Source organism: Triturus cristatus, chromosome 1_2 (assembly GCF_964204655.1).
Source record: "Triturus cristatus chromosome 1_2, aTriCri1.1, whole genome shotgun sequence".
Taxonomy (NCBI): domain Eukaryota; kingdom Metazoa; phylum Chordata; class Amphibia; order Caudata; family Salamandridae; genus Triturus; species Triturus cristatus.
The window spans coordinates 86,905,311-86,926,198 of record NC_140580.1 but is presented as its reverse complement, the minus strand read 5'-3'; the positions used below and the strand labels follow the sequence as shown (position 1 = coordinate 86,926,198).

The 20,888-nt window shown below is 51.4% G+C and overlaps 1 protein-coding gene across 11 annotated transcripts in view; it reads left to right on the top strand.

Moving 5' to 3' along the window:
- The window catches only part of PLEKHA1 (pleckstrin homology domain containing A1), a 420,928-nt gene that overhangs the window by 331,711 nt on the left and 68,329 nt on the right, over window positions 1-20,888 (top strand). For all 11 annotated transcript variants that reach the window (XM_085602488.1, XM_085602477.1, XM_085602505.1 and 8 more), the window contains one exon: window positions 13,242-13,331. In XM_085602488.1, coding sequence (XP_085458614.1) covers window positions 13,242-13,331 — 90 coding nt within the window. The remainder of the gene's footprint in view (window positions 1-13,241; window positions 13,332-20,888) is intronic.

Genomic DNA, 20,888 nt, shown 5'->3' with positions numbered 1-20,888 from the left:
GGGAATTGGGGCCAAGTCTGGGAACTCACAAGAGGAGTCTCAGTTCGGGAGGGTCCTGGGAACAGGGGGGCACAGTCTGTGTTCATGGACCCAAGCTAAGGAGCTCAGGTGCAGAGGGTTTTGGTAGACTGGGCCTGTGCGTCAAAGGCACTCATGATTCTCGGTCAGACCTGCAGAGGGCGACAAAACACAACAGCTGGTTCACTCTCATTGCTGGTCTCTGCGATGCTGATGTCCCTCGTCAGCTGGTCGGTCTTTGTGGTGCTGGAGTCTGGATTGGACTTCAAACAAGCATTGGTTGCTGTAAGGGATCCGGTACCCTGGGTATTGGTGCGGGGCGGCTCCTGGGGGTCCTGTCGTCTTCAAACTTGGTGTGGAGACGTATCTGACCTTTGTGAGCATGGTGACCACCTCCTGGGTGGGCCTGGTGGTCAGCAGTTCAGTGGACCGGATATTGCAGTCGGTGCCTCCAGGTTGCAGGGAAGTGGCTCACCACTTTAAGGGACATGCTGATGGCTTGGCCACTTGCTGGTGGCCTTCCAAGGCGTTTTGAGGATGCACAGTTGCAGGTTGAATCTGATAGAGACTACTAGCCGCAGATTCCTTAACGTAGAATTATCCCCAGGTGTGAGACTGGACCCTGAAAACTTTCTTGCCCAGCATCTCTGCGCGCCGGGGGGCGGTACCTCTTGATTCTACCCGACATCCTCCACAGGCGTGACGTCAGCGAGGTCACATAAGCCCCACCCCGGCGCGCTGATGTCAGTTTTCTTCTTTTCCGCGTGCAACGTGGATCCGGATTGTGTTCCTGACCTGTTTCAGGCCTTCTTTTTCTGTTTTGAGCGTTTTCTTGAGAACAGTGTGCGAATGCCTTCGGGCTTCAAGACGTACTAGTCTTGCGCGCGCCAGATGTCGGCGACGGATCCTCACCCCATCTGCATGTGGTGTTTGGGGGAGCACCACGACTCCACAGATTGTGAGGCGTGTCAGCAAATGAGCCGAAGTCCCGGTGGGAGCGCCGCATCCGTCCCCGCGGACGGCTTCAAGAACCGCCGCTTCCGTCTCTGGCATAGTCCTTCTCCCAGGCCGCAAGGGGGTCGCTCACCTGTTGGTAAGTGTCGCAGTTTGTCCCCGAGGCCCGGTCCCCGGCCTGTTGGGGGAGTGGGTTCTCCGTGGGTGGTGCGACACCGCGCGTCGCCACCCTATCCGGCGTGGGGGCAACCAGAGCCCGATGAAGGCCTATGGGGCGGCCTTGCAGGCCTCATTGGCTCTTCCTTCTTCTCCTTCTCTTGCTGGGAAGTCTGTGGATCCCTTGCCGCGTGCGGGGTCTCCTGCACCGTCGGCGGCAGCTATGACAGGTTCGGAGCCAGGTTCGGAGGATGTGGTGCCGTCTGGGTGCGGCCCTTCGGGGTTCCCTCCTTCGGACCACGGCGCCTCTGCCTCGCCGTAAACCCCCGCAGGGGACCCTTTGGTGTCGCGGGAGGTTGCCAGGGCTTGGGGCGTGTCCTCGAGTCCCCCTTGGTCCTCTGGGCAGGCGGAGGCCTTGTCTTGAGGCCGAGGTGACGCCGCTCAGGCGTCGGCAGCTGCTGGCCCTGGCGGCGCCGCAGGGGTCAGCTAGGGGTCGGGGCGTGTCCCCGGGCCCCTTTCGTCCCTCCACGCAGGTGGCTGCCTCGTCAGAGGTCAAGTCGACGCCTTTTCGGCGCCGTTCCTTAGCCGCCCTGATCCCGCCTCGGTCTTCTGCGCCGCGCGTTGTAGCGGAGGTCGTTCCGGCGTCCCCTTCGACGCTGGTCGACGTTGACCTGACGCCGGTGGCGGACTCTACGGCGCCGGGCCGACATCGGGTCGTTGATTCGTCTTCGGACACCCCCTCTTCTCCAGAGGTTCGGCGGTTGTTGGCTTCATCTTCTCCGGAGACGGGTCGCCGCATCGTGGCCTTTTCCCCGGCGTCCTCTAAGGACGGCTCCGCTGTCACTGTGCCCGCAGTCTTCGCCGGAGGCGCCTCAGGTTCCCCATTCATCGGTCCACCCTCCTCCTTTTCGAGCTTGGTTTTCCTTCCTCCGGGCTGGGTGGCGGCCGCCTTAGCTTGCAGCCGTCGCCCACGGAGGAGCTGCTTTCCCCGCCACGGGGCCCTACGGAGGAGAGTGCTGCCTTCTCTCGGGCTGTTTCCACGGCTGCAGGAATCTTGCGCATGGGCGATCCAGCTGCCCATTTCCCCACGGATCATCTGCTGGAGGTTCTCCATCAGGGCTCTGGTGGACAGGAGCTGCTTCTTCCCTTCGAAGCCGTTCTCCACAATTCTCTTTTGGGGGCCTGGGGGCGTCCTGCCACGGGGGACCCGGTGCCCCAGCCTCTTCAGCACCGCCACCGTCCTGCTCCGCATGATCCTGTCTGTCTTTCCCTCCATCCTTCTACCAGGGGCCCTCTTTAGCAGACTTCCTTTCCCTCCTTGCCATCGGTGTTTTCTCCCCCGTGACTGGGGTTAGATTCCTGGGGGCGCAACATCTTCGCCTCCTCCAGTGCTGCTTTGCGGGCCCATAACACTCTGTGTGTTGGCCAGGGCCACTTCTTGCTTGTGGGATTCGGCGGAGTCCCTTATGTCTTCTGCTTCTCAGGAGGGTGCCTGCGTTGATCTGCGGCACCATGTGTTGGATGGCCGGGAGCTGGCGGCGTTTATTCTTCACTCGGCTCTGGATGTTTCGGAGGTACTTGGTCAGACCATGGCTACTTCGGTGGCCCTTCGTCGCCATGCCTGGCTACGGGATAGTGTTTTACCTGAGAAAGTTAGAGAACGGCTGGTTGACCTTCCCTTTGATGGCACTCTGTTGTTTCACGCCCCTGCGGATTCTGCCATTCAGAGGTTTCTTGCGGGGCTTCGTCCTCCTCCTCCTCCTCCCCCCTCAATGACCTGACTGTCGGTCTGTGTTTTGGGAGGTGTTCTTCGTTGTTTTTCCTGGGGCCTTGTAACGGGTAGCCAGGGTTGTGTGTTTTGTATGGTTCCTGTGCCCTTGGGCTCCTTTTGTTGGGCCCTTGGTGCTGTTGGCTGCTGGTCCGGCCCATTGTTGACTTGTGGTTTTGGCTGTTGGTAAGCCTGGTAGGCCCTGAGATTAGGCCTTCTGTGTCTTCTTTATTGGATGCTTGTTAATCCGTCTGCTGGTTTTTTCTGCAGGTCTTTCTGTTTTGTCCTCTGCTGCGGAAATGTTTTCCTAAGGGGTGTTCCCATGGTTCTTGGGACATTACCTACCCTATGTGGGGTACTTGTATGCTATTACATAGCTCTGTCCTGTGCTGGGGAGGGGTGGTCACCCTTTCCGTGTTCCTTGCTCTCCGTGGTGTCACGGTATGTGGCAGGTGCGATCTTCTTGCCAATTGTATTAGAACAGCTTGCGCTGGATCCGTCCTTCCCCCTTGTCGTTACGTCGCTTGGCCGGTCTGGCCTGCTGTCTACGGCATCGGGTTGTAGCGGTTCTGCATTTTTGTCTTGTGTTTTGGCTTGGTCCTTGGTCTGATGCTCCAGAGAGTTTGGCTTTCCTTGGCCTCTGTGTTCTGGTGGCAGGCTTAGGCCGTCCTTCGTCTCTTTTTCTTTTCTGCCGGTTCCTCCACTTCTTCGTGGGTCAGTGTGTGTCCTGGCCCTCCCTGGCCTCTGCCTTCGGCTGCCGTCTGCCTTGTCCGGGGTGCGCTGTTCTGTGTTGTTGCCTGTTACTGGTGGCGCATGCCCGTGCAGGCCTGCTTGTTCTCCTCCTCCGTTGTAATCTTGATGTGTTTTCTTGCGCCCCTGCCTCTGGTTCCGCTGGGGCTTCGCGCAACAGTGTTTTTCTTCTTCCGCCTGTGCTGTTGTCAGTGGCGCCGTTCCGACTTTGCCCGCTGCTTGCGGCCGAGGTGTATTCAGCTCTTTTCTATCGCTATACCTGTGTTTCTTCTGGTGGGCCCTGCCTTTGGTCTACCTCTTCCCACTGGGTTCGAGGTGGTCCTTGCGTTCCTTGAGGCTTTTGGGGCGCTGTCTGCCCCTGCGGGGTGTTGGGCGCTCTCTTTCTCTTGGTTGGGCTTGGATATCCTGGCCCTTTCCTTCTTGTTCTTGTGTCATGTCCCCTGCTGGGGCCCTAGTCTCTCCTGGTGGGGAGGCTCTCTCGCAGGTCCTCCTCCCGTCTGGGTATGGCTAGGGTATCTATTCTACGTTAAGGAATCTGCTGCTAGTAGTCTCTATCAGATGTACAAGTTACTTACCTTCGGTAAAGATGTATCTGGTAGAGACGATTCTAGCCGCAGATTCCTTCACGACTCACCCTTCCTCCCCGTTCTGTGAGGACCCTCAGCTTGGTTTTCTGCACTAGCCTCCCTCTGGGTGGCTTGTCTTCTGTGGGGGTTCTTTTCGTTTTCTGCCTGTCGGACTTCCCTCCAGCTGCGTTCTCTCCAGTGTAGGGGCCTGCTTTTGCTTTTTCCCTTTGTTGTTACAATTTCTAATCCCCATGTACGTCTTCTACGCTGGGGGTTCTTTTGCCTGTCCTTGACCTCCTGCTCCTTTCAGAGGCTCTGGCCCTCCTTGACTGTGTAGTCTGGGGGTGGATTGCTGTTTCCCCTCTGTTCTGGGCGTGTGGCCCTTTGCTGTGTGGTCTATGGTTGCAGTCTCTCTCTCTTTCTTTCTCTTACAGCTCTTTCCACTGCTTGTGCCCCCAGCCCGGCTCTCGCCTTGGCGGGCACGGTGGTTCTGCGGGGGGTGCTTCCCTCTCTCCCTAATGTGACTTTAATGATGTGGTCTTCTGGTACTTTTGTGCTGCCTGGTGCTTCCACAGTTGTTCCTCAGAGGTGGTCCGCTCTCTTCCTGCTTTCGCTTTCCTGTTGAAGGCTCCTGGTGCCTTGGTGCCGCCTGGTGCTGTTCCTCACCTTTTGTCTCTCTCTCTTTCTCTTTGTTTCACTAGTTTTTTCGCACACTGTTCCCATGCGCTCCTCAGTTTTGTTGTGATGGCTTCGCGTTGTGGCGCGGAAAAGTTTTCAGAAGCAAACTGACGTCAGCGTGCCGGGGTGGGGCTTATGTGACCTCGCTGATGTCACGCCCGCGGAGGACGTCGGGCGGAGTCATGAGGTACCGCCCCCCGGCACGCAGAGATGCTGGGCAAGAAAGTTTTCCGGGTCCAGTCTCACGCCTGGGTATAATTCTACGTTAAGGAATCAGCGGCTAGAATCTTCTCTACCAGATACATCGTTACCAAAGGCAAATAACCTATACGTCAGGTTGTTGTGATTGTAGGGACAGGAGCAGGCAGGCAAGGTTTAATACCAAAGTCCACTGGCAGTCCACGGTTCTCGCTTTTGCAGCTCTTCTTTGTCCTTTTTTTCCCGGTAAATCTGAGTTCCTGATGTCAGGTGCGACCTAAATAATGAATTTAGGGACGTTTAGGGGAGTATCCAATGGGCTACTTACCTTTGGGGTCACTACACCACCTATATGACCACTTCCTTTGGGGAATAGGCATATTCCGGTCCCAGAGTTCCTATTTCCATCAAAAACAAGATGGTGGAATCCTTCTTTCTTGAGACACATCAGGCAGCCCACCTTAAGGGTGTGACTAGCCTGGTGGTGCAACACGCCTGCGTTGTATATCCAAGTTCCCATCTGTCCTGGTACCAGATGGGCCTCATGGCGGGGGTTGGGGAAGCAGGGGTCGCATATCAAAGACAGCAGATTCACTAGCCATCCTCTGAAAGAGGTGTAAACACCTGCTGCCAGAGCAGGCATTGTTTCTCACCTCTGAGAGTGTGGGTTCTCACCTCCAGGGGGTCAGAAACTTGTCTGTGGTGGTAGGCTGGAAGATGCCAGTCAGCCATCACACCAAAAGGCGGGTCGGTTTTCAGGGGGGCACCTCTGAGATGCCCTCTGGTTGCATATCTTAATAAGTCCACTATGATATCAATAAGGCTTTTCTAAGACAAGGTGTTTGATACCAAACACTATAGGTTTCAGTGAAGCCATCATGTAGCTGGGGAACTCGTAATAAACAGTGCCCAGCACATATACTTAAGATGACTTCCCTGTTCACTTGTGCTATCTAGTAATTGACCTAAAGTGTGCAGGGGCATATCTGATCGTGCAGATATGTTCTCCCATGTAATATAATGCACCCTGCCTTAAGGCTTTAAGGCCTGCAGTAGTGGTGACTTAAATATATTGCATGTTTCTGTGGGCGTGGCACACAGGGTGTGTGCCATGTCATGTTTTCACATTTGTTGCTCCATTTCACTCAGCCTGCAATGGCAGTCTGCATGAGTTTGGTGGTGGGTCCCTTACGGTGGCACAATACATGCAGCCCTTAGGGACCATCTTTAGAAGCCATGCCCTAGGTACCAGCTGGTACCCTTTACTAGGGACTTGCAGAGGTGCTAAAGGTATTACCAATTGGGGGAACAATTAAACAGTTATCTTGTTACAGGGAAAGAACAGTGCCACTGGGACCTGGTTAGCAGGAACCCAGTGCACTTGAGTAAAAAATACATCAAATACCAAGCAAAAGGTGGGGGTGACATGTCAAAAAGGAGCACTTTACTACAGGGCGTAGTTGACCACTATTTTGTGGTAAGTTTATCCCCTGTGTGATGTCAGACGGATCCTCAGAAGTTCCTCTGCGTAGTCGCTATCTTCAGATTTTTTTTTTTGTTGTTGGGTCTGGAAGCACAACGAAGGAGCTCCGAAGAATCTTTGGAAAGACCAGAGGAAAGCCAGCGGTTTACCACAGAACACAGGAGACCACAGAAAGAACAGGGAAGAGGAGCCTTCTACTCCAGCCCCGGGGGACCCTGACAGCAAACCCCACATAGCTGGATAATGGTGAGGAGAGAGGAAGCAGAGGGTCATGGAAAATACCCCCTTTAAGTTCTGCCCCAACTTGCCACCACAAGTTCACACAGAGAGATCCAAAAAGGGCCACATTCCACTTCGAAGCACCCAATGACTGACACCAGAACAAACAGAAGAAGTCTCACTGGTCCAGACCAAACGACACCGAGGTGGGAAAACCTTCAAGCAAACCCTCGACTCAAGTGGGTGCTTGAAAGGGAGCAAAGGAAGAGGCAAGGAGCTGAATGTGGCTAATTTGGAACAAGTGGCATGATCTCAACGCAGAATCCCTGGCAGAGGATGTGGGTAATTGTCTGTCGAGGTCTTTGCCTCCAGGCAACTTGTTCTTGTCAAAACATGGCAGATCTTTATGGTGTCCAAGTGGTGGTGAAAAATGAGGGCTCTTTCTTTCTACTGAAAAATCTCATGCCCTCCCAGAACGCAAATCTTTACCAGCCCACGCTCCCCAGCATCCTTGATTAGGGGAAGGAAGCCTTTGAAGATATAACCGCGGCTATACATGAAGGGAACGTCCCTGCAGGCTGCGTCTTTGTGGTGGATGCAAGAAAGAGGAACAACGCCCTTCCATCATTGGGGCCACCACCAGAGAAGGAGAGTGAAATATTGGATCTGGTGGGCAGGATGATGGAGGGAGAGGCGTGGCCACAAAATGGAGGATATCCAACTCCAGTGCCCTCCTCAGCCACTCGTGGAGAGGTGTGGCTCACTAGTTAGAGGCGGCAGACCCGTAAGCAGAGAATCGGCCAGGGACCAGGGTTCAATTCCCGACGCGGCAGGGTCGTGGACCAGGGTCAAAACGGACTCGATAATTCTCGCCTCAGTACCTACTCTAACCAGGAACACACTCGGCAACTCTGGGCATTAAGCTTGCCTCATCTCTACAACGGCCCCCCACAGACGCCGGGGATGCCTGGTTTCACCTTGGAGATACCCAGAAAGGGACCATCTCACAGGGATAGCCAGGACGGGTTCCCCAGCGGTCTACAGCGCCGGGACGCCCCGTTGCTGGGGTAGCTGTGCGCTTTACAAGTCTACAACATTTACATTTACATTTACATGGCCACTGACAGCTAGACTATATCGAGGAGCCGATATAGCAACTCCCAGACACTGTCCGTAAGAGAGTCAAGACCGTAGTCCAGGAAGAAACAAACCTCCCCAACTCCTGTCTTGGGTCTGCGCTGGATGCACAGACACGAACAGCAGACAGATGTGCCTGTGCAGCATACTCAGGAGACATGCTTGGCTGAGGGTCTCAGGCGTCAAACTGGAAGTGCTGGCAGTAGGCATCAATATGCCCATGGGTGAGGCACTTCTTTGGCAGGCAGTGGACGAAACGCTGCAACTAATCAAAAAAATATAAGGAGCTTGCAAAGGCAATGGGAGCACTGCAGTTCAGAGGATCCTTCAGAAGAGGATGATCAGCTGCCAGGAGACCAACAGGCAGGGTGAGCTTTCTAACAGCCACTCAACACCGCTAGCAACAACAGAGGTTTAGCCAATAAGCGACACAGCAGACGGCACACCAGCAATTGCAACATTCAGCAAGGCAAGCCTTTCGAGGGAGGGCAAGAGAAAGAGGACAGCGCCCAAATGGAGGGGTGTCAATAAACAAGTGACTCTCTTGCCCCAGAGCCCCACCACAGAACACCAGTTGGAGGAGGAATAGGAGGATTCCTCCAGGGGTAGAGGTCATTCACCTGAGTTGGATCTTAAACATAATAAAACACTGTTACTGGATATAACTCACCAGACCACCGCGTCATGTCTCTCCAAGAGCCTTGAGGGAACAGGAACTGTCACAATTGTGAGAGTAGGTCAAGGAACGTATCCAAAAATGAGCCATCCAGAGGGCCCCTCCAAGGGAGACAGAGGGTGGGGGTTTACTCCGCGTTCTTCCTAGTACTAAAACAAGACTTGACACTGAGACCAAAACCTAGACCTCCGATATCTGAACAAGGTCTTACAAACTCAACACTTCAAAATGACAGTTTCTTTAAGAAGGTGTCTCACTTCTAAGGAAGAGAGATTGCATGACCATCTTAGACCTAAACGATGCCTACCTGCACATACCAATGAACCAGAGGCATAAGAAGTACCTCATATTCGTCCTGAACAAGATGCACTACCAATTCAGAGTGCTACCCTTTGGCATAAAATCCGTATCGAGGGTATTTATGAAAAACACCTTGTGGCAGTAGCAGCACACCTGAGAAGACAGGATATACACATATATCCATACTTGGACGATTGGTTGGTAAAGGCAAATTTGAAACGAAAATGCCACCAAGACATGCAAACAGTCATCACCAGGTTATAATGCCTTGAGTTTACCATAACCCATGAGAAATCATCACCACACCCAGAGCTCGTGAAGGTATTTCAGAGGACAACCCTGGATTCTAGAAAGGCATGGGCATATTCTGTCCCTAAGAGAGCGATAGCAGAGCAAGCTCGCCTCTATCAGAGGGTCAATCTCTGACAGAGAGGACTGTCATGAAATTGGCGGTTATTATCCCACTCATACCGCATGCAAGACTGCATATGAGACACATAAAGGAATGGACCTACAATGGATGGGGACAAGTCACGGGGAGATCTGGTGGTTATCATAGCAAGGGTACAAAAAGAAATAGACTGGTGGAACCCTACAAATGTAAGGATAGGGAAACCTTTCAAACTACCAGCTCACTCAGTGACCATAACGACAGATGCATCCTACAAGGCCTGGGGAGCACACATGGACGCTTGAAGGTCTGAGTACTCTGGAGACTCACGGACGCTTTAAGCACATAAACTACCTGGAACTAAAAGCAGTGGTCCTAGCATTGAAAGCGTTCCAGGCATATGTAAGAGGACAGACATTGCTGATCCAAACAGACATCACAGCGAGTGCAGGAGATTTGGAAATAGGCTATCCAAAGAAACAAAACCATAGTAACAATACACCTTCTGTGGAAACAGAACACAGAGGCAGACAGGTTGAGCAGACAAGAAAGCACCTCACATGATTGGGAGATACAGCAAGAGGCACTAGACAGCATATTCAGATGCTGGTGCACATCAAGCATAGACCAATTAGCAAGTTCAGGAAATATAAAATGCCAGGACTTCGCGTCCAGGTTCTCACACTGCCAATCTGAGGAGAATCCCCTGTTGATAGACTGGTCAGGGAGATTTGTGTACGTATTTACTCTGATCCCAACAGTACTGGACAAGGACAGGCAACCGGGGATGTCATGCTCATCGCCTCACTGTGGGCCTGACACCTGGTATTCATACCTACTAGAGGACAGATAATTCCAATCAAAGCAACACAGGACCTGTTAACTATGCAAAACGAAAGATTGTGCCACCCAGAACCAGCCACACTCCACTTTTCAGCGTGGCTTTTGAATAGCTAGAGTTTGGACACCTACAACTTCCCTCCAGGACAATGAGCATCCTGAAGGAGGCTAGAAAACCAACCACTAGGAAGTGCTACACGGACAAGTGGCACAAATACTTTCACCGCTGGAGGGACAACAAAAAGATGGAGACGAGGTATGGTGCACACATATCTTGCCCACCTACTGGACAGTGGCCTGACCTCCACATCATTAAATGTCCACCTGGCTGCCATAGTTGCAGGAACAACCGGAAACAGCCTCTTCATACTCCTGGTAGTGAAATGATTCCTGGAAGGATCAAAGAAAGTGGCGCCACCATGGGCCGCACCAACGCCAATGTGGAATCTGAGCTCTGTACTCACAACAGATGACTGAGCCGTTTGCGCCAATGCACAAAACAGAGCTGAAGCAAAGACAATCCAAGAACCGTTACTTCAAATCCGCAAGGAGAAAGTTGTTTTGTGAACAAACCCACTGTTTCTGCCGAAGGTAGTATTGCATTTCCACATCATCAAAAGCATCCAACTACTGGCTTTTTTCTAGGATCCAAAGTCGCAGGCCGAAAGGGTGCTGCACACATTGAACACTAGCACTTCTTGCAGTTGGCAAAGGCAGTTCAAAAAGGGAACCAACTCTTCATCTCCTTTGCCTGGGCAAGCAAGGGCACAAGGGGGACGATTGCACGATGGATAGTGAATATTATCCAAACCTACTACACCAGGGCAGGTAAAATGTTACCCACACGCCCCAGGGCACGCTCAACCAGGAAAACATTTTATGTCACACAGGGAATGGACTTACCACCAAATGGTGGTCACGATGCCCACACAAAAGAGAAGCAATGGAGGACAAACACGATTTTGGACCCAACCACTAGATGGTGGAAAAGATGCACAGCATGTGAAACGAGAAGACTCCCCAGGCTGCAAAACTACTCCTACTGATAAGTAGTCATTTTGTTCCCTCGCACCCCTTTCCTGATGCCCCAATGAGACCTCAGGCTGGTCCTCACAATTCTCAGGTATTCCCCCTTCGAGTCCTTACACAGCTGTTCTCTTCGGCTCCTGCCTATCAAAATGGGCTTTCTAGTGGCCATTACATGAACCAGAAAGGTCAGCGAGCTTCAAGCTCTGTCGGTTAACCCTTCGTATACCTGCGTTTTCCTTGACAAACTGGTCCTTTGGGCATGTGCCTTTTTCCTGCTGAAGCCCATTTCATGCCGGTCATATCACTCTACCCACATTTTCCGTTCTACCTCGTCCTTTAAAGGAGGAGAAGAGACTCCATTGCCTGGACCCAAAGAGAGATATCTTGTTGTACATTGATCGCACCAAAGACCATCCGGTGGACAGTTAAATCTTCATTGGGTTCAGTGGAGCAAAAAATACCAAGGTTGTGCAGAAGTGAACCATCCTTGGATGGATTGTATTTTGTATTAATATCTGCTATGCATTAGCTGGGAAGCAGCCTCCTGAAGGTTTGCAAGCCGCTACTTCTGTGTTAGCACGTGGAGTTTCTCTCCTGGACATCTGCCATGCTGCTACATTAGTGTCACTCCATACATTCACTGCCTACACAGTCAGGTCTGTCGAGATGGCCATTTTGCCTCTAGGATTTTCTGGGTATTGCCAGTTCGCAGACCCACCTCCAGGGAGGTATTGTTTTGGTATGTTTTCTAAGGTGAGAAAAATATGGTTAGAAGTCTCTAACAAAAGAAGAAGCTACTAACCTTTGGTAATGCTTTTTCTGGTAATTACTCTAATTGCAGATTCCTCACAGAAACTCCCATCCTTCCCACTCTGCGATCTGGGTTCTTTACCCTTAAAATCCCATTGAACACTGCACACTGGTCTAACATTGTCTTTTTACGTGGATCTGTGTCTTGATGCAGAAATAGTCACAAAAGAAACTGATGTCAGCCTGCCGGGGTGACGCTTATATGGGCAACACAGAGCTGATCCACAACTCCTACCGGCGCTTAAAGATATGTCAAGAGTTTCTGGATCAAGTCTGATGGCTGGGCAATATTCTAATGTGAGGTATCTACGGGTAGGGAGAGTATCTACCAGAAAAAGCACTACCGAAGGGAAGTAACTTGCTCATTAGAGTGCTTTATAAATAGCTAATGTTAATAAATCATCTCTGGAAAATATTGAAAAAAGAATAAATAACACAAGGAAAAATGACAAAGTATGGTTCAATTGTTTATAAAAGGAGTCCATATGAATGAGGGATTAAAAAAAGCTAAGTGGGCGTTAGAGACAATGGCTGTAATCCTAGTGAATATGCTCACAATGGTGGTAATTTCTGATAAAATGCTGGACATGGTACAGTGGTGACAATCCCTTGTAACATGTTGGCTATGGCACAGTGATGCTAATCTTGGCAACATGCTGACCCTGGTACAATGGTGGTAGGTCCTGGTAGAATTCTGACCTTAGCACAGTGATGATAATACATGTCATATTGCGGGCAGAGATGTGCCAAGGTACAAATCTAAATCATGATGAACACATTAAAGTTCAGGCAGGCTCAGAAAAGAGAAGAACCGGTACAGGTGGACATTTGTAACTGGTATGTTTGTGTACATGGATAGCTAACGTCTCCAAAACCCAAAACAAATGTCTATGCCATTTCCTGTGTTTTGAGGAGAGGGTTAGTCAAAAATGTGAAACTTATTTCACTTGTAAGTGCTTATTTAAACCTTCCTCTTTATCACTAAAGTATTATATGTTACGTTTCGGCATTCAGATGAATTTGATTTGGATGTAATCTTGCCATTCGACAATTATCTTAACTCTGTAGGAGTTGTGTTCCTGGTGGTACTTGTATATGGAGAATCGTGTGTTTATATTAGGTTGATGATATCTGTATGAGGATGGTTAGGTCTGTGCTTTGGAAGTATTTGAAAGTGTTAGTAAGAATGTCAGACAAAATGTGCCAAGGTGCCTTCTGTAGGAGAATGATGATTGTGTTAAAAACATCTACTTTTTATTCCATTGCAGGCGAATAGTCCTGAAGATATGCATGGCTGGATAAAGGCTGTATCCGGTGCTATCGTGGCACAGCGTGGACCAGGCAGATCGGCAGCCTATGTACGTCCACTCTGAACTTATAACACAGTTGGGCTTCGTAAAGGGAATGGGGTGCCTTTGCTCTCACTTTCGTTTTGCATAGGGTGTGTGCATGACCTGTTACCTTTCTCTGCAGTTTGTGTCTGCTATTTTGATGTTTGTAGTCAGGTTAACCCTCTTGTTGTATTACTGTGATGGCAAGGTCAGCAATGTAGGCCTGGGCATAGTTCGCGGAGTTTTGCTACGTGGCACTCCGCGAAGTTACAAAAATAAAACTCAGCGAAGTTCCTCCGAGTGGCGGAGTGCAGTGCGATCTGCAGTTTGTGCTGGTATTCCTGCCGCTCAGGTAGAAATTCTACCCGAGCGGCAGCTCGCGCTCACGAACTTACTGTTAGCGATCGCAGAAAAAACTGTGCAGCACATCGCGAAGCGGAGTTTTCTGCACTCCGCGGAGTGCAGAAAGCTCCGCGAACGGAGCGAAGTTCCCCGCCTAGGACTAGTCAGCATAACGGTTGTCGACAAAGGATATGCAACAACTAAGTGTTCTAGATGATCAAACCATTTTTTAGGTTGTTAGAGTACTCTTTCTGCACAAAAGATGTTGAGTAAGCCAAGATATTGCCTCCTGCTGCCCTATAAGGTATCTGTTGGTGCTTGATTTTCATGGTAGTATGTCCCAGATATTTTCTTGTAGGTTGGCTGTAACCTCATGTTCAAGGCATGTGTGACTGTAGATACACATGCTGTGCATGTTCCTGCCATTTAGTGTTGGGCTTAGAAGTGTGCAAGTTCTTTTTTCTTCGAAGAAGTCTTTTGAGTTACACAAGGTACTGTGACTCCTCCTCTTGGTGATAATGCTCATGGCCATCAACTCCATTGATAGATTGTTTTCTTTCTGCTGTCTGGTTCGTGTGTGTTCTCTGTGTCGACACTGTTGTGGTCCTCTTTTCGGTTCACACGGTTCTTTCCCGTCTGTATTGTACTTTGATGGCCTCTCACTTGCATTCCGTCTTGGGCCGACGTTTGATTACTTTGCTCGAGTGTGGTCCGGTCGACCGTGGAACCTCCTGGGCCTCGCCCTTCGGGCCTTCTGCCATCTCTCTGTCCTGTCTCTCCACCATGCCTCGACGATAATGGAACAGACTCCATTCTGGTATTGTCCTCGCTGCCACTCTAAATATCCTGGGACTGATCTCCATAAGGTCTGCAGTCTGTACCTGTTGCTGGAAAACAACGAGGCCACCTATGACGCTTGCAGCTCGTTCTGCTCCAAGAAGACTCTTTGCTCCCATCGACTCAAGATGTCACGTAGGGGCAGAGATGATACCCTATACCACTTCGGTCCCAAGGGTATCGAGGGGGAACATCTTTCACAACCTTCTGATGCAGATGAAGAGGCTTTCTCCCCTGAAGAAAGTTCTGGCTACGACCAGGGGATCGAGGACCTTCCTCCATCCCAGCAGTCCATGAGTACGGCACCCCCTTGCTCTTGATCCCACCCTCAACCCGAGCAGCTTTCAGCTAAAGGGCACTCAGCCACTCTAGAGCACCAGAGACAGGCATTTGGACCACCACTGTCTTAGGTCCATGGTTGGCACAGACAGACCACTTCGGACACCCTGCCCTGGTCAAGCTCGGTGCCGAAGAAGCAGGCGAGACTAACCACTTCGACACCAAGCGACATGGCACTGACTAGATCCTTCTCTGTGGCGATACCAAAGGTACCCTTGAAGCCAAATACCTTGGTGTCGACTAGCAAGTACGACACCGGCGCAGTCCAGATGATTCTCCATAAGTTACAGGAGGAGCTTGACTCAAGGCAGACACATTTGGTCATTCAGCCCCACACAGGCCACGTCTTTGCCCACCTTATGGGTCTTGCTCCACCTTCGAGACATTAGCTAGCCTTTGAAGAAGCCTTGGACATTCCAATTCCAGCAAAACAATGCAGAAAAGGGGATAAGGCTACCAGCCCTATACCCCTTGTACAACCATCACTTCACCCTGTTCCTCAGCCTCAGCCCTCCCTACCTTCTTCTCCAGGGGACATCACACCTCAGGGGTCTCCACACTCTGACATGGGTGGGCGTGGGGTGATAACACATGTGATACTCCTCTGCAGGGTGATCCATGGGACTTCTACGATGTAGACCCACAAGGGGACAAATAACCTGACCTTTACCTTGCCCTCCCGCCCAGATGATTCCACATCCTATCAGAATTCATTGGTAGGGCTACCTCCTTTCATAAAGTGAAACTCAACGCTGAGCCCTTAGAGGAGGACTTCCTCTTTGAAACCTTTGTCTCCACTCGCCGCACCACTCAGTACCTCCCCAAGCTCAACGGCTTACTATGTCACACTCCTGACATTTTTAAAGACTCTGTCTGAGCTGGGGTTTTAACACCTAGGATGGATTAAAAAATATAAAACCTCCCCTTATCCCTGATCTTTATTTGTTGTCAGCTCCTGTCTGACTCTCTGGTGGTCACTACTGCTCATAAGAGAGCCAACTCCTAGACCAGCGGGGACGGCCTGAGGCCAAAAAAGGTTATTAAACTCATAGTTGTGGCAGGTAAAGGGAGGCTGCGCAGTCAGCCAAACAATCCTGTGTTTCTGTCACCCTTCTAGCAAGATATGATAATGCCCACTGGGACGAAATGGAGGAGCTCCTCCGATACCTCCCAGAGGAGCATAGAAAAAGGGGACGAGATTTTTTCTGAAGGCAAGCTGATATCTAACACCTCTATTTGCTCTTTCCTATATGCAGCAGATGCAGCTGGGGGGTGGAGGGGGAGGTAAATTCCAGTGCCTGGCTCGATATCTCTGGCTTCAAGCCGAAAGTTCAGCGGAACCTGCTGACCATGCCCTTTGATGGTCTGCTTCTCTTTGGTCCATGGGGACACTTCAGACACCCGCTCCCCGCTGCTCCCCTTACTGTGGAGGCTCAAAGACCACCTCCCCTGATGCCTCCACGTCCTGTCAGCTATAGGGGGAACAGTTACAGAGGTATATGCAAGGGTGACTCTCCAAAAGAAGCTGCAACCTCCACCAAGCCCTGACTTGCCCCTTCTTCTCCCCCCGACCATAGAACACCGGCCGGGGGCTGCTTAAAAAGCTTCTTTCCCACTTGGCAAACAATCATCTCAGACCAGTGGATTTTGCATATTATCCAGCATGATTATTGTCTGGAGCTCATTACAGTGCCTCCCACCATTCCACTTCGCAAATGCAGACTCTCACCAGAACACCACAGACTACTCAAGGAGGTCAAACCTCTTCTTCTCAAAGGGGCTATAGAACCCGTCCTCCGCCATTAGCAGGGCGCGGGAGTGGGTGCTCCATACTTACTAATACCCAACAAAGACTGAACCCCAGGCTCCTAAATGAATGCATTCTGTCAGAGCATTTCCATATGGGTTACCCTTAAGGAGATCATTCTGCTTCTCCAGCAAGGTAACTTTATGGCCGCGCTTGACCTGAAGGATGCCTATTTCCACGTACCAATGCATCCTGCTCATCGCCGTATCTGAGGTTTGTGGTCAGCGGAATGCATTACCAATTCAAAGTGCCCCCCTTTCGGATCACTACTGCTCCTCAGGTGTTTAACAAGTGTCTTAAGTTGGTGGCCATGCACCTGTGCAGACAAAACATCCACATTTTCCTATATCTGGATGACTGGCTGATCAAAAGTTCCACCTGACAGCAGTGCCACGAACATTCAAAGGTCACAACAGAACTTCTTCATCACTTAGGGTTTACTATCAACACCACAAATTATCACCTATAACCCCATTCAGCTTCAACCCTACATGGAGGCTATTCTAAACTTGGAGGTAGACATAGCCTATCCAAACTCTGCCAGGATCCAGCCTTTTCAGGCACTGCTCCCTTTGTTCCAATCAATCAACAACCCAGTCAGAACAATCATGTGCCTCCTAGGCATGATGGCCTACAATTCCATAGCACCTCATGCCAGGCTTGACCTGCATCCTTTGCAAGAATGCTTAGTGCAACAGTGGTCTCAAGCAGATTTTCATTGGCACGATCTAGTGTTGACCGGGCGCCTCACTTATCGCTCTCTGTAGTGGTGAAACGGCAACAACCTGTTGCAGTGGCAGCCTTTCCTCGACCAAGTTCCTCAGAGGATAGTTACAACGAACATCTCCCTTATGGGTTGGAGTGCACACTTTAAAAAACTGATTGTCCAGGGTCAGTGAGAAGCCAAGCACTGAGGCCTCCACATTAACTACCTGGAAATTCTACCCGTTCACCTGGTGTTGAAGGCTTTCCTACCTCACCTGATAGGCAAGGTTGTTCTTGTCCGGACAGACAATATGACAGCCATGTTTTACCTTCTGAAACCAGTGTTAGTGCGGCCGACTTTGAAGCTGGGGATCCAAGCTCGAGTCTTGGTAGGGACAATCAAGCACCCAGTGATTCTGGGCAAATCACTTAGGGCCATATGTAGATAATTCTTATGTTCGAGGCATGTGGGCTGCTGAATTCATATCTGTGCATAGATCGCCGCCTAGTGTTGGGTCCGGATGTTTGCACGTTGTTGTCCTGGAAGAGTCTTCGAAGTATCCTGGGATAGGTGACCCCTCCCCTGGACTACAGTGTGCATGGGCATCCTCTCCATCCTCAGATTGTTTTTTTCCGCCATTGGGTTCGGATGTGCTATCTTGACTCAAGTTAGGAAAATATTTTTTCAGGCCAAAAGGCCTTTAGTTCGCGTCGGTACTGTTCTCGATCGGTATCGATAGTATCTTTGTTAGTTTACTAACTTCCAGAACAAACTTTCGCATCTTACCCGACCGTCGATTCGACATTAACGATGGAATCGAGGACACCATTCAAGAGGTGTCCGGTATGCAATGCGAAATATCCCCACGTCGACGTCCATCCGGTGTGCAACAAATGCCTTTCACCGGATCACGACGAATCTACATGCATGGCCTGTGCCAGATTTCGATCCAAGAAGACTCTACGGAATCGACGAGCGGCGAGACTCGAGGCGCAGCAAGCGGCACCGGCCCCGGCCGACATCTTCAACGCCTAGACCGAAGATGTCGAAGAAGTGGAGAACCTACCCTCCAGTCCCACTTCCGAACATGACTCCGGATCGGAAGACGTCGACGAAACACTCTTTCGCAGAGATGAAGACGACACCGAGGTAGGAGACTACAATGAGGCCTTAGGGGCCGAAGAGAGTAGCTCCGGTGACGAGCAAGGCCTACCCGTTCAGACTGAGGAAAGCCCAGTGCAACAGTCTATGGCTCCGGTCGAGGGATCGCCTTCAGGCCTTACCCAAGACCTATCCCGCAGTTCTTCGGCCCCGCCCTCGGGCCCGGCCTCGGACAGTCAGCGGCAGCCATTAATGCCCAAAACGGCTGGTTTCCCTTCTTCGAAACCGAAACCGAAAGCTGTATTGGTTCAATTGAAACCGAAACCGAAAGTGGCGCTGGTCGGATCGAGGCCCTCCACACCTTCGACGCCAGCAAAACACATCGGCACCGAGCGCACCAAACGAGACTTCGGTGCCGAACTCGAAGCGGCCGACGTCGGAGTCGACACAAGGAAGAAGGCCTTCGGTACCACCAAACCTGCTCGGCTCCCGGCACCGACGCAATCGACTCCGACCCCAAAGGTCAAACAGCCTGCTGCGTCTCACACCGCTTCCACGGCAACACCAAAGCCACACTCATCGAAGAAGTCGACGGCCATTCCCGCCCCTCGACTCGATGACCCACCGGCACTGAAAAAATCCACGACCGCTTCGACGGAACCGGTCGGTGCAAAAGAATCAAGGGCGCTCCAAACGCGACCCATTGCTGCGCAAAGCACAAAAAAGAAAATGGTCCTCCAGGACACGTCGGGCTCCGAGCCAATTAAAGCTCCAGCAGCCTCTTCGGCACCAGCCAACATTACTTTTGGCCTGCCACCATCCACGGCCCCGAAACTGTTCCAAATCAGGACACGGGTCACCCACACCACGATCACGCCTGCCGAACGCTCTGCGGAGACGTCTCCATCGCATCTAATCGACGCCGACACCGGCAGGATGATTATCCACAAAAGGAAAATAACTTCGGAGCCGGCTTTGGACTCCTTCAGGATTCCACTTAAAAGAAAGCTGCCTGTGGCTTCAGAACCAGTTCTTTACGAACCTTTCCACTCACCCTACCAGGATCCACAATCCTTCTCTCCCACACACTCCGACACGGATGCGTTGGTGGACTACATGGGTGACCAAGTCCCCTACCCCGGAGACATGGACCCTGACGGCCAACAGGACCCTGATCAAACTTGGGATGACCCTGTGGACCCAGGTGCACCTATGGATGCACAAGACCCGCAACTCTATGGAGCAAAAACATCTCCCACAGAGGACACTGCAGCGTTCAACGCTCTAATTGAACGTGCTGCGGCCAATCATGGGGTGCAACTTCACTCGGACACCGTCGAGGACGACTTTCTTATGGATACTTTCGCATCCTCAGAAAGGAATATAAAAACTCTACCCATGTTGAAGGGTGTCCTCAAACCAGCAAAGGACATCTTCAAGGAACCCACCAGGGCAAGAGTGATAAACCCCAGGATCGACAAGAAATACAGATCAGCGCCTGGGGACCCTACTTACATCAGAGGCCAATTACCTCTGGATTCCATTGTCGTTGCGAATGCTCGCAAGAGGGCACACTCACAAACAGGTGACGCTCCTCCCCCGGACAAAGAGTCCAAGGTGTTAGAGACCTCTGGCAAACGGGTTGCCGCCCAGGCAGCCAACATATGGCGCATTGCCAATACTCAAGCGCTCCTCGCTCGCTACGATAGAGCGCACTACGACACATTAGAGCAACTACTCCAACATCTCCCTGACCAATACAGAGAAGGTGCAGAGATCCTCATCAGGGAGGGACAGCTCCTCACAAACGCATCCATCAAGTGTGCGCTGGATGCCGCAGACACAGCTGCCAGGGCCATAAACACTAGCGTCATGCTGCGACGACATGCCTGGTTACGAATCTCCGGATTCAAACCTGAGGTGCAAAACAACATACTCAACCAGCCTGTCAACCCCGACTATTTATTCGGCCCGGAGGTTGACACCACCCTACAGAAAATAAAAAAGGACACGGACACTGCAAAGTCCATGGGGGCTCTCCAGACTCAGTCCTTTCGGAGCGGCTCCTTTCGTCGCCCCGGAAATAGAGGAGCAGGTAGAGGACAGGGGTCACAGCAAACATACAACAAGGGCAATACACAAACCACCTACGATAAAAACACCCGGGGTGGATATCGTGGCTCCAGTACAAAGGGCAGAGGACGCGGCTACGGCAACACCAGGTCCTCCCCCAAGAACAAGCAGTGACGCCCTCTCCCTTCCTCCCGACCACATAACACCTGTCGGGGGAAGGCTACAAAGGTTCCTGTCCACGTGGAACTCCATCACCACGGACAGGTGGGTCAAAGATATTGTCAAATACGGTTACTGTCTAGAACTAACCTCCACTCCACCCACAATACCTCCAAAAAACCGTCCTATGTCCTCAGAGCACTTAACGCTCTTACAGCAG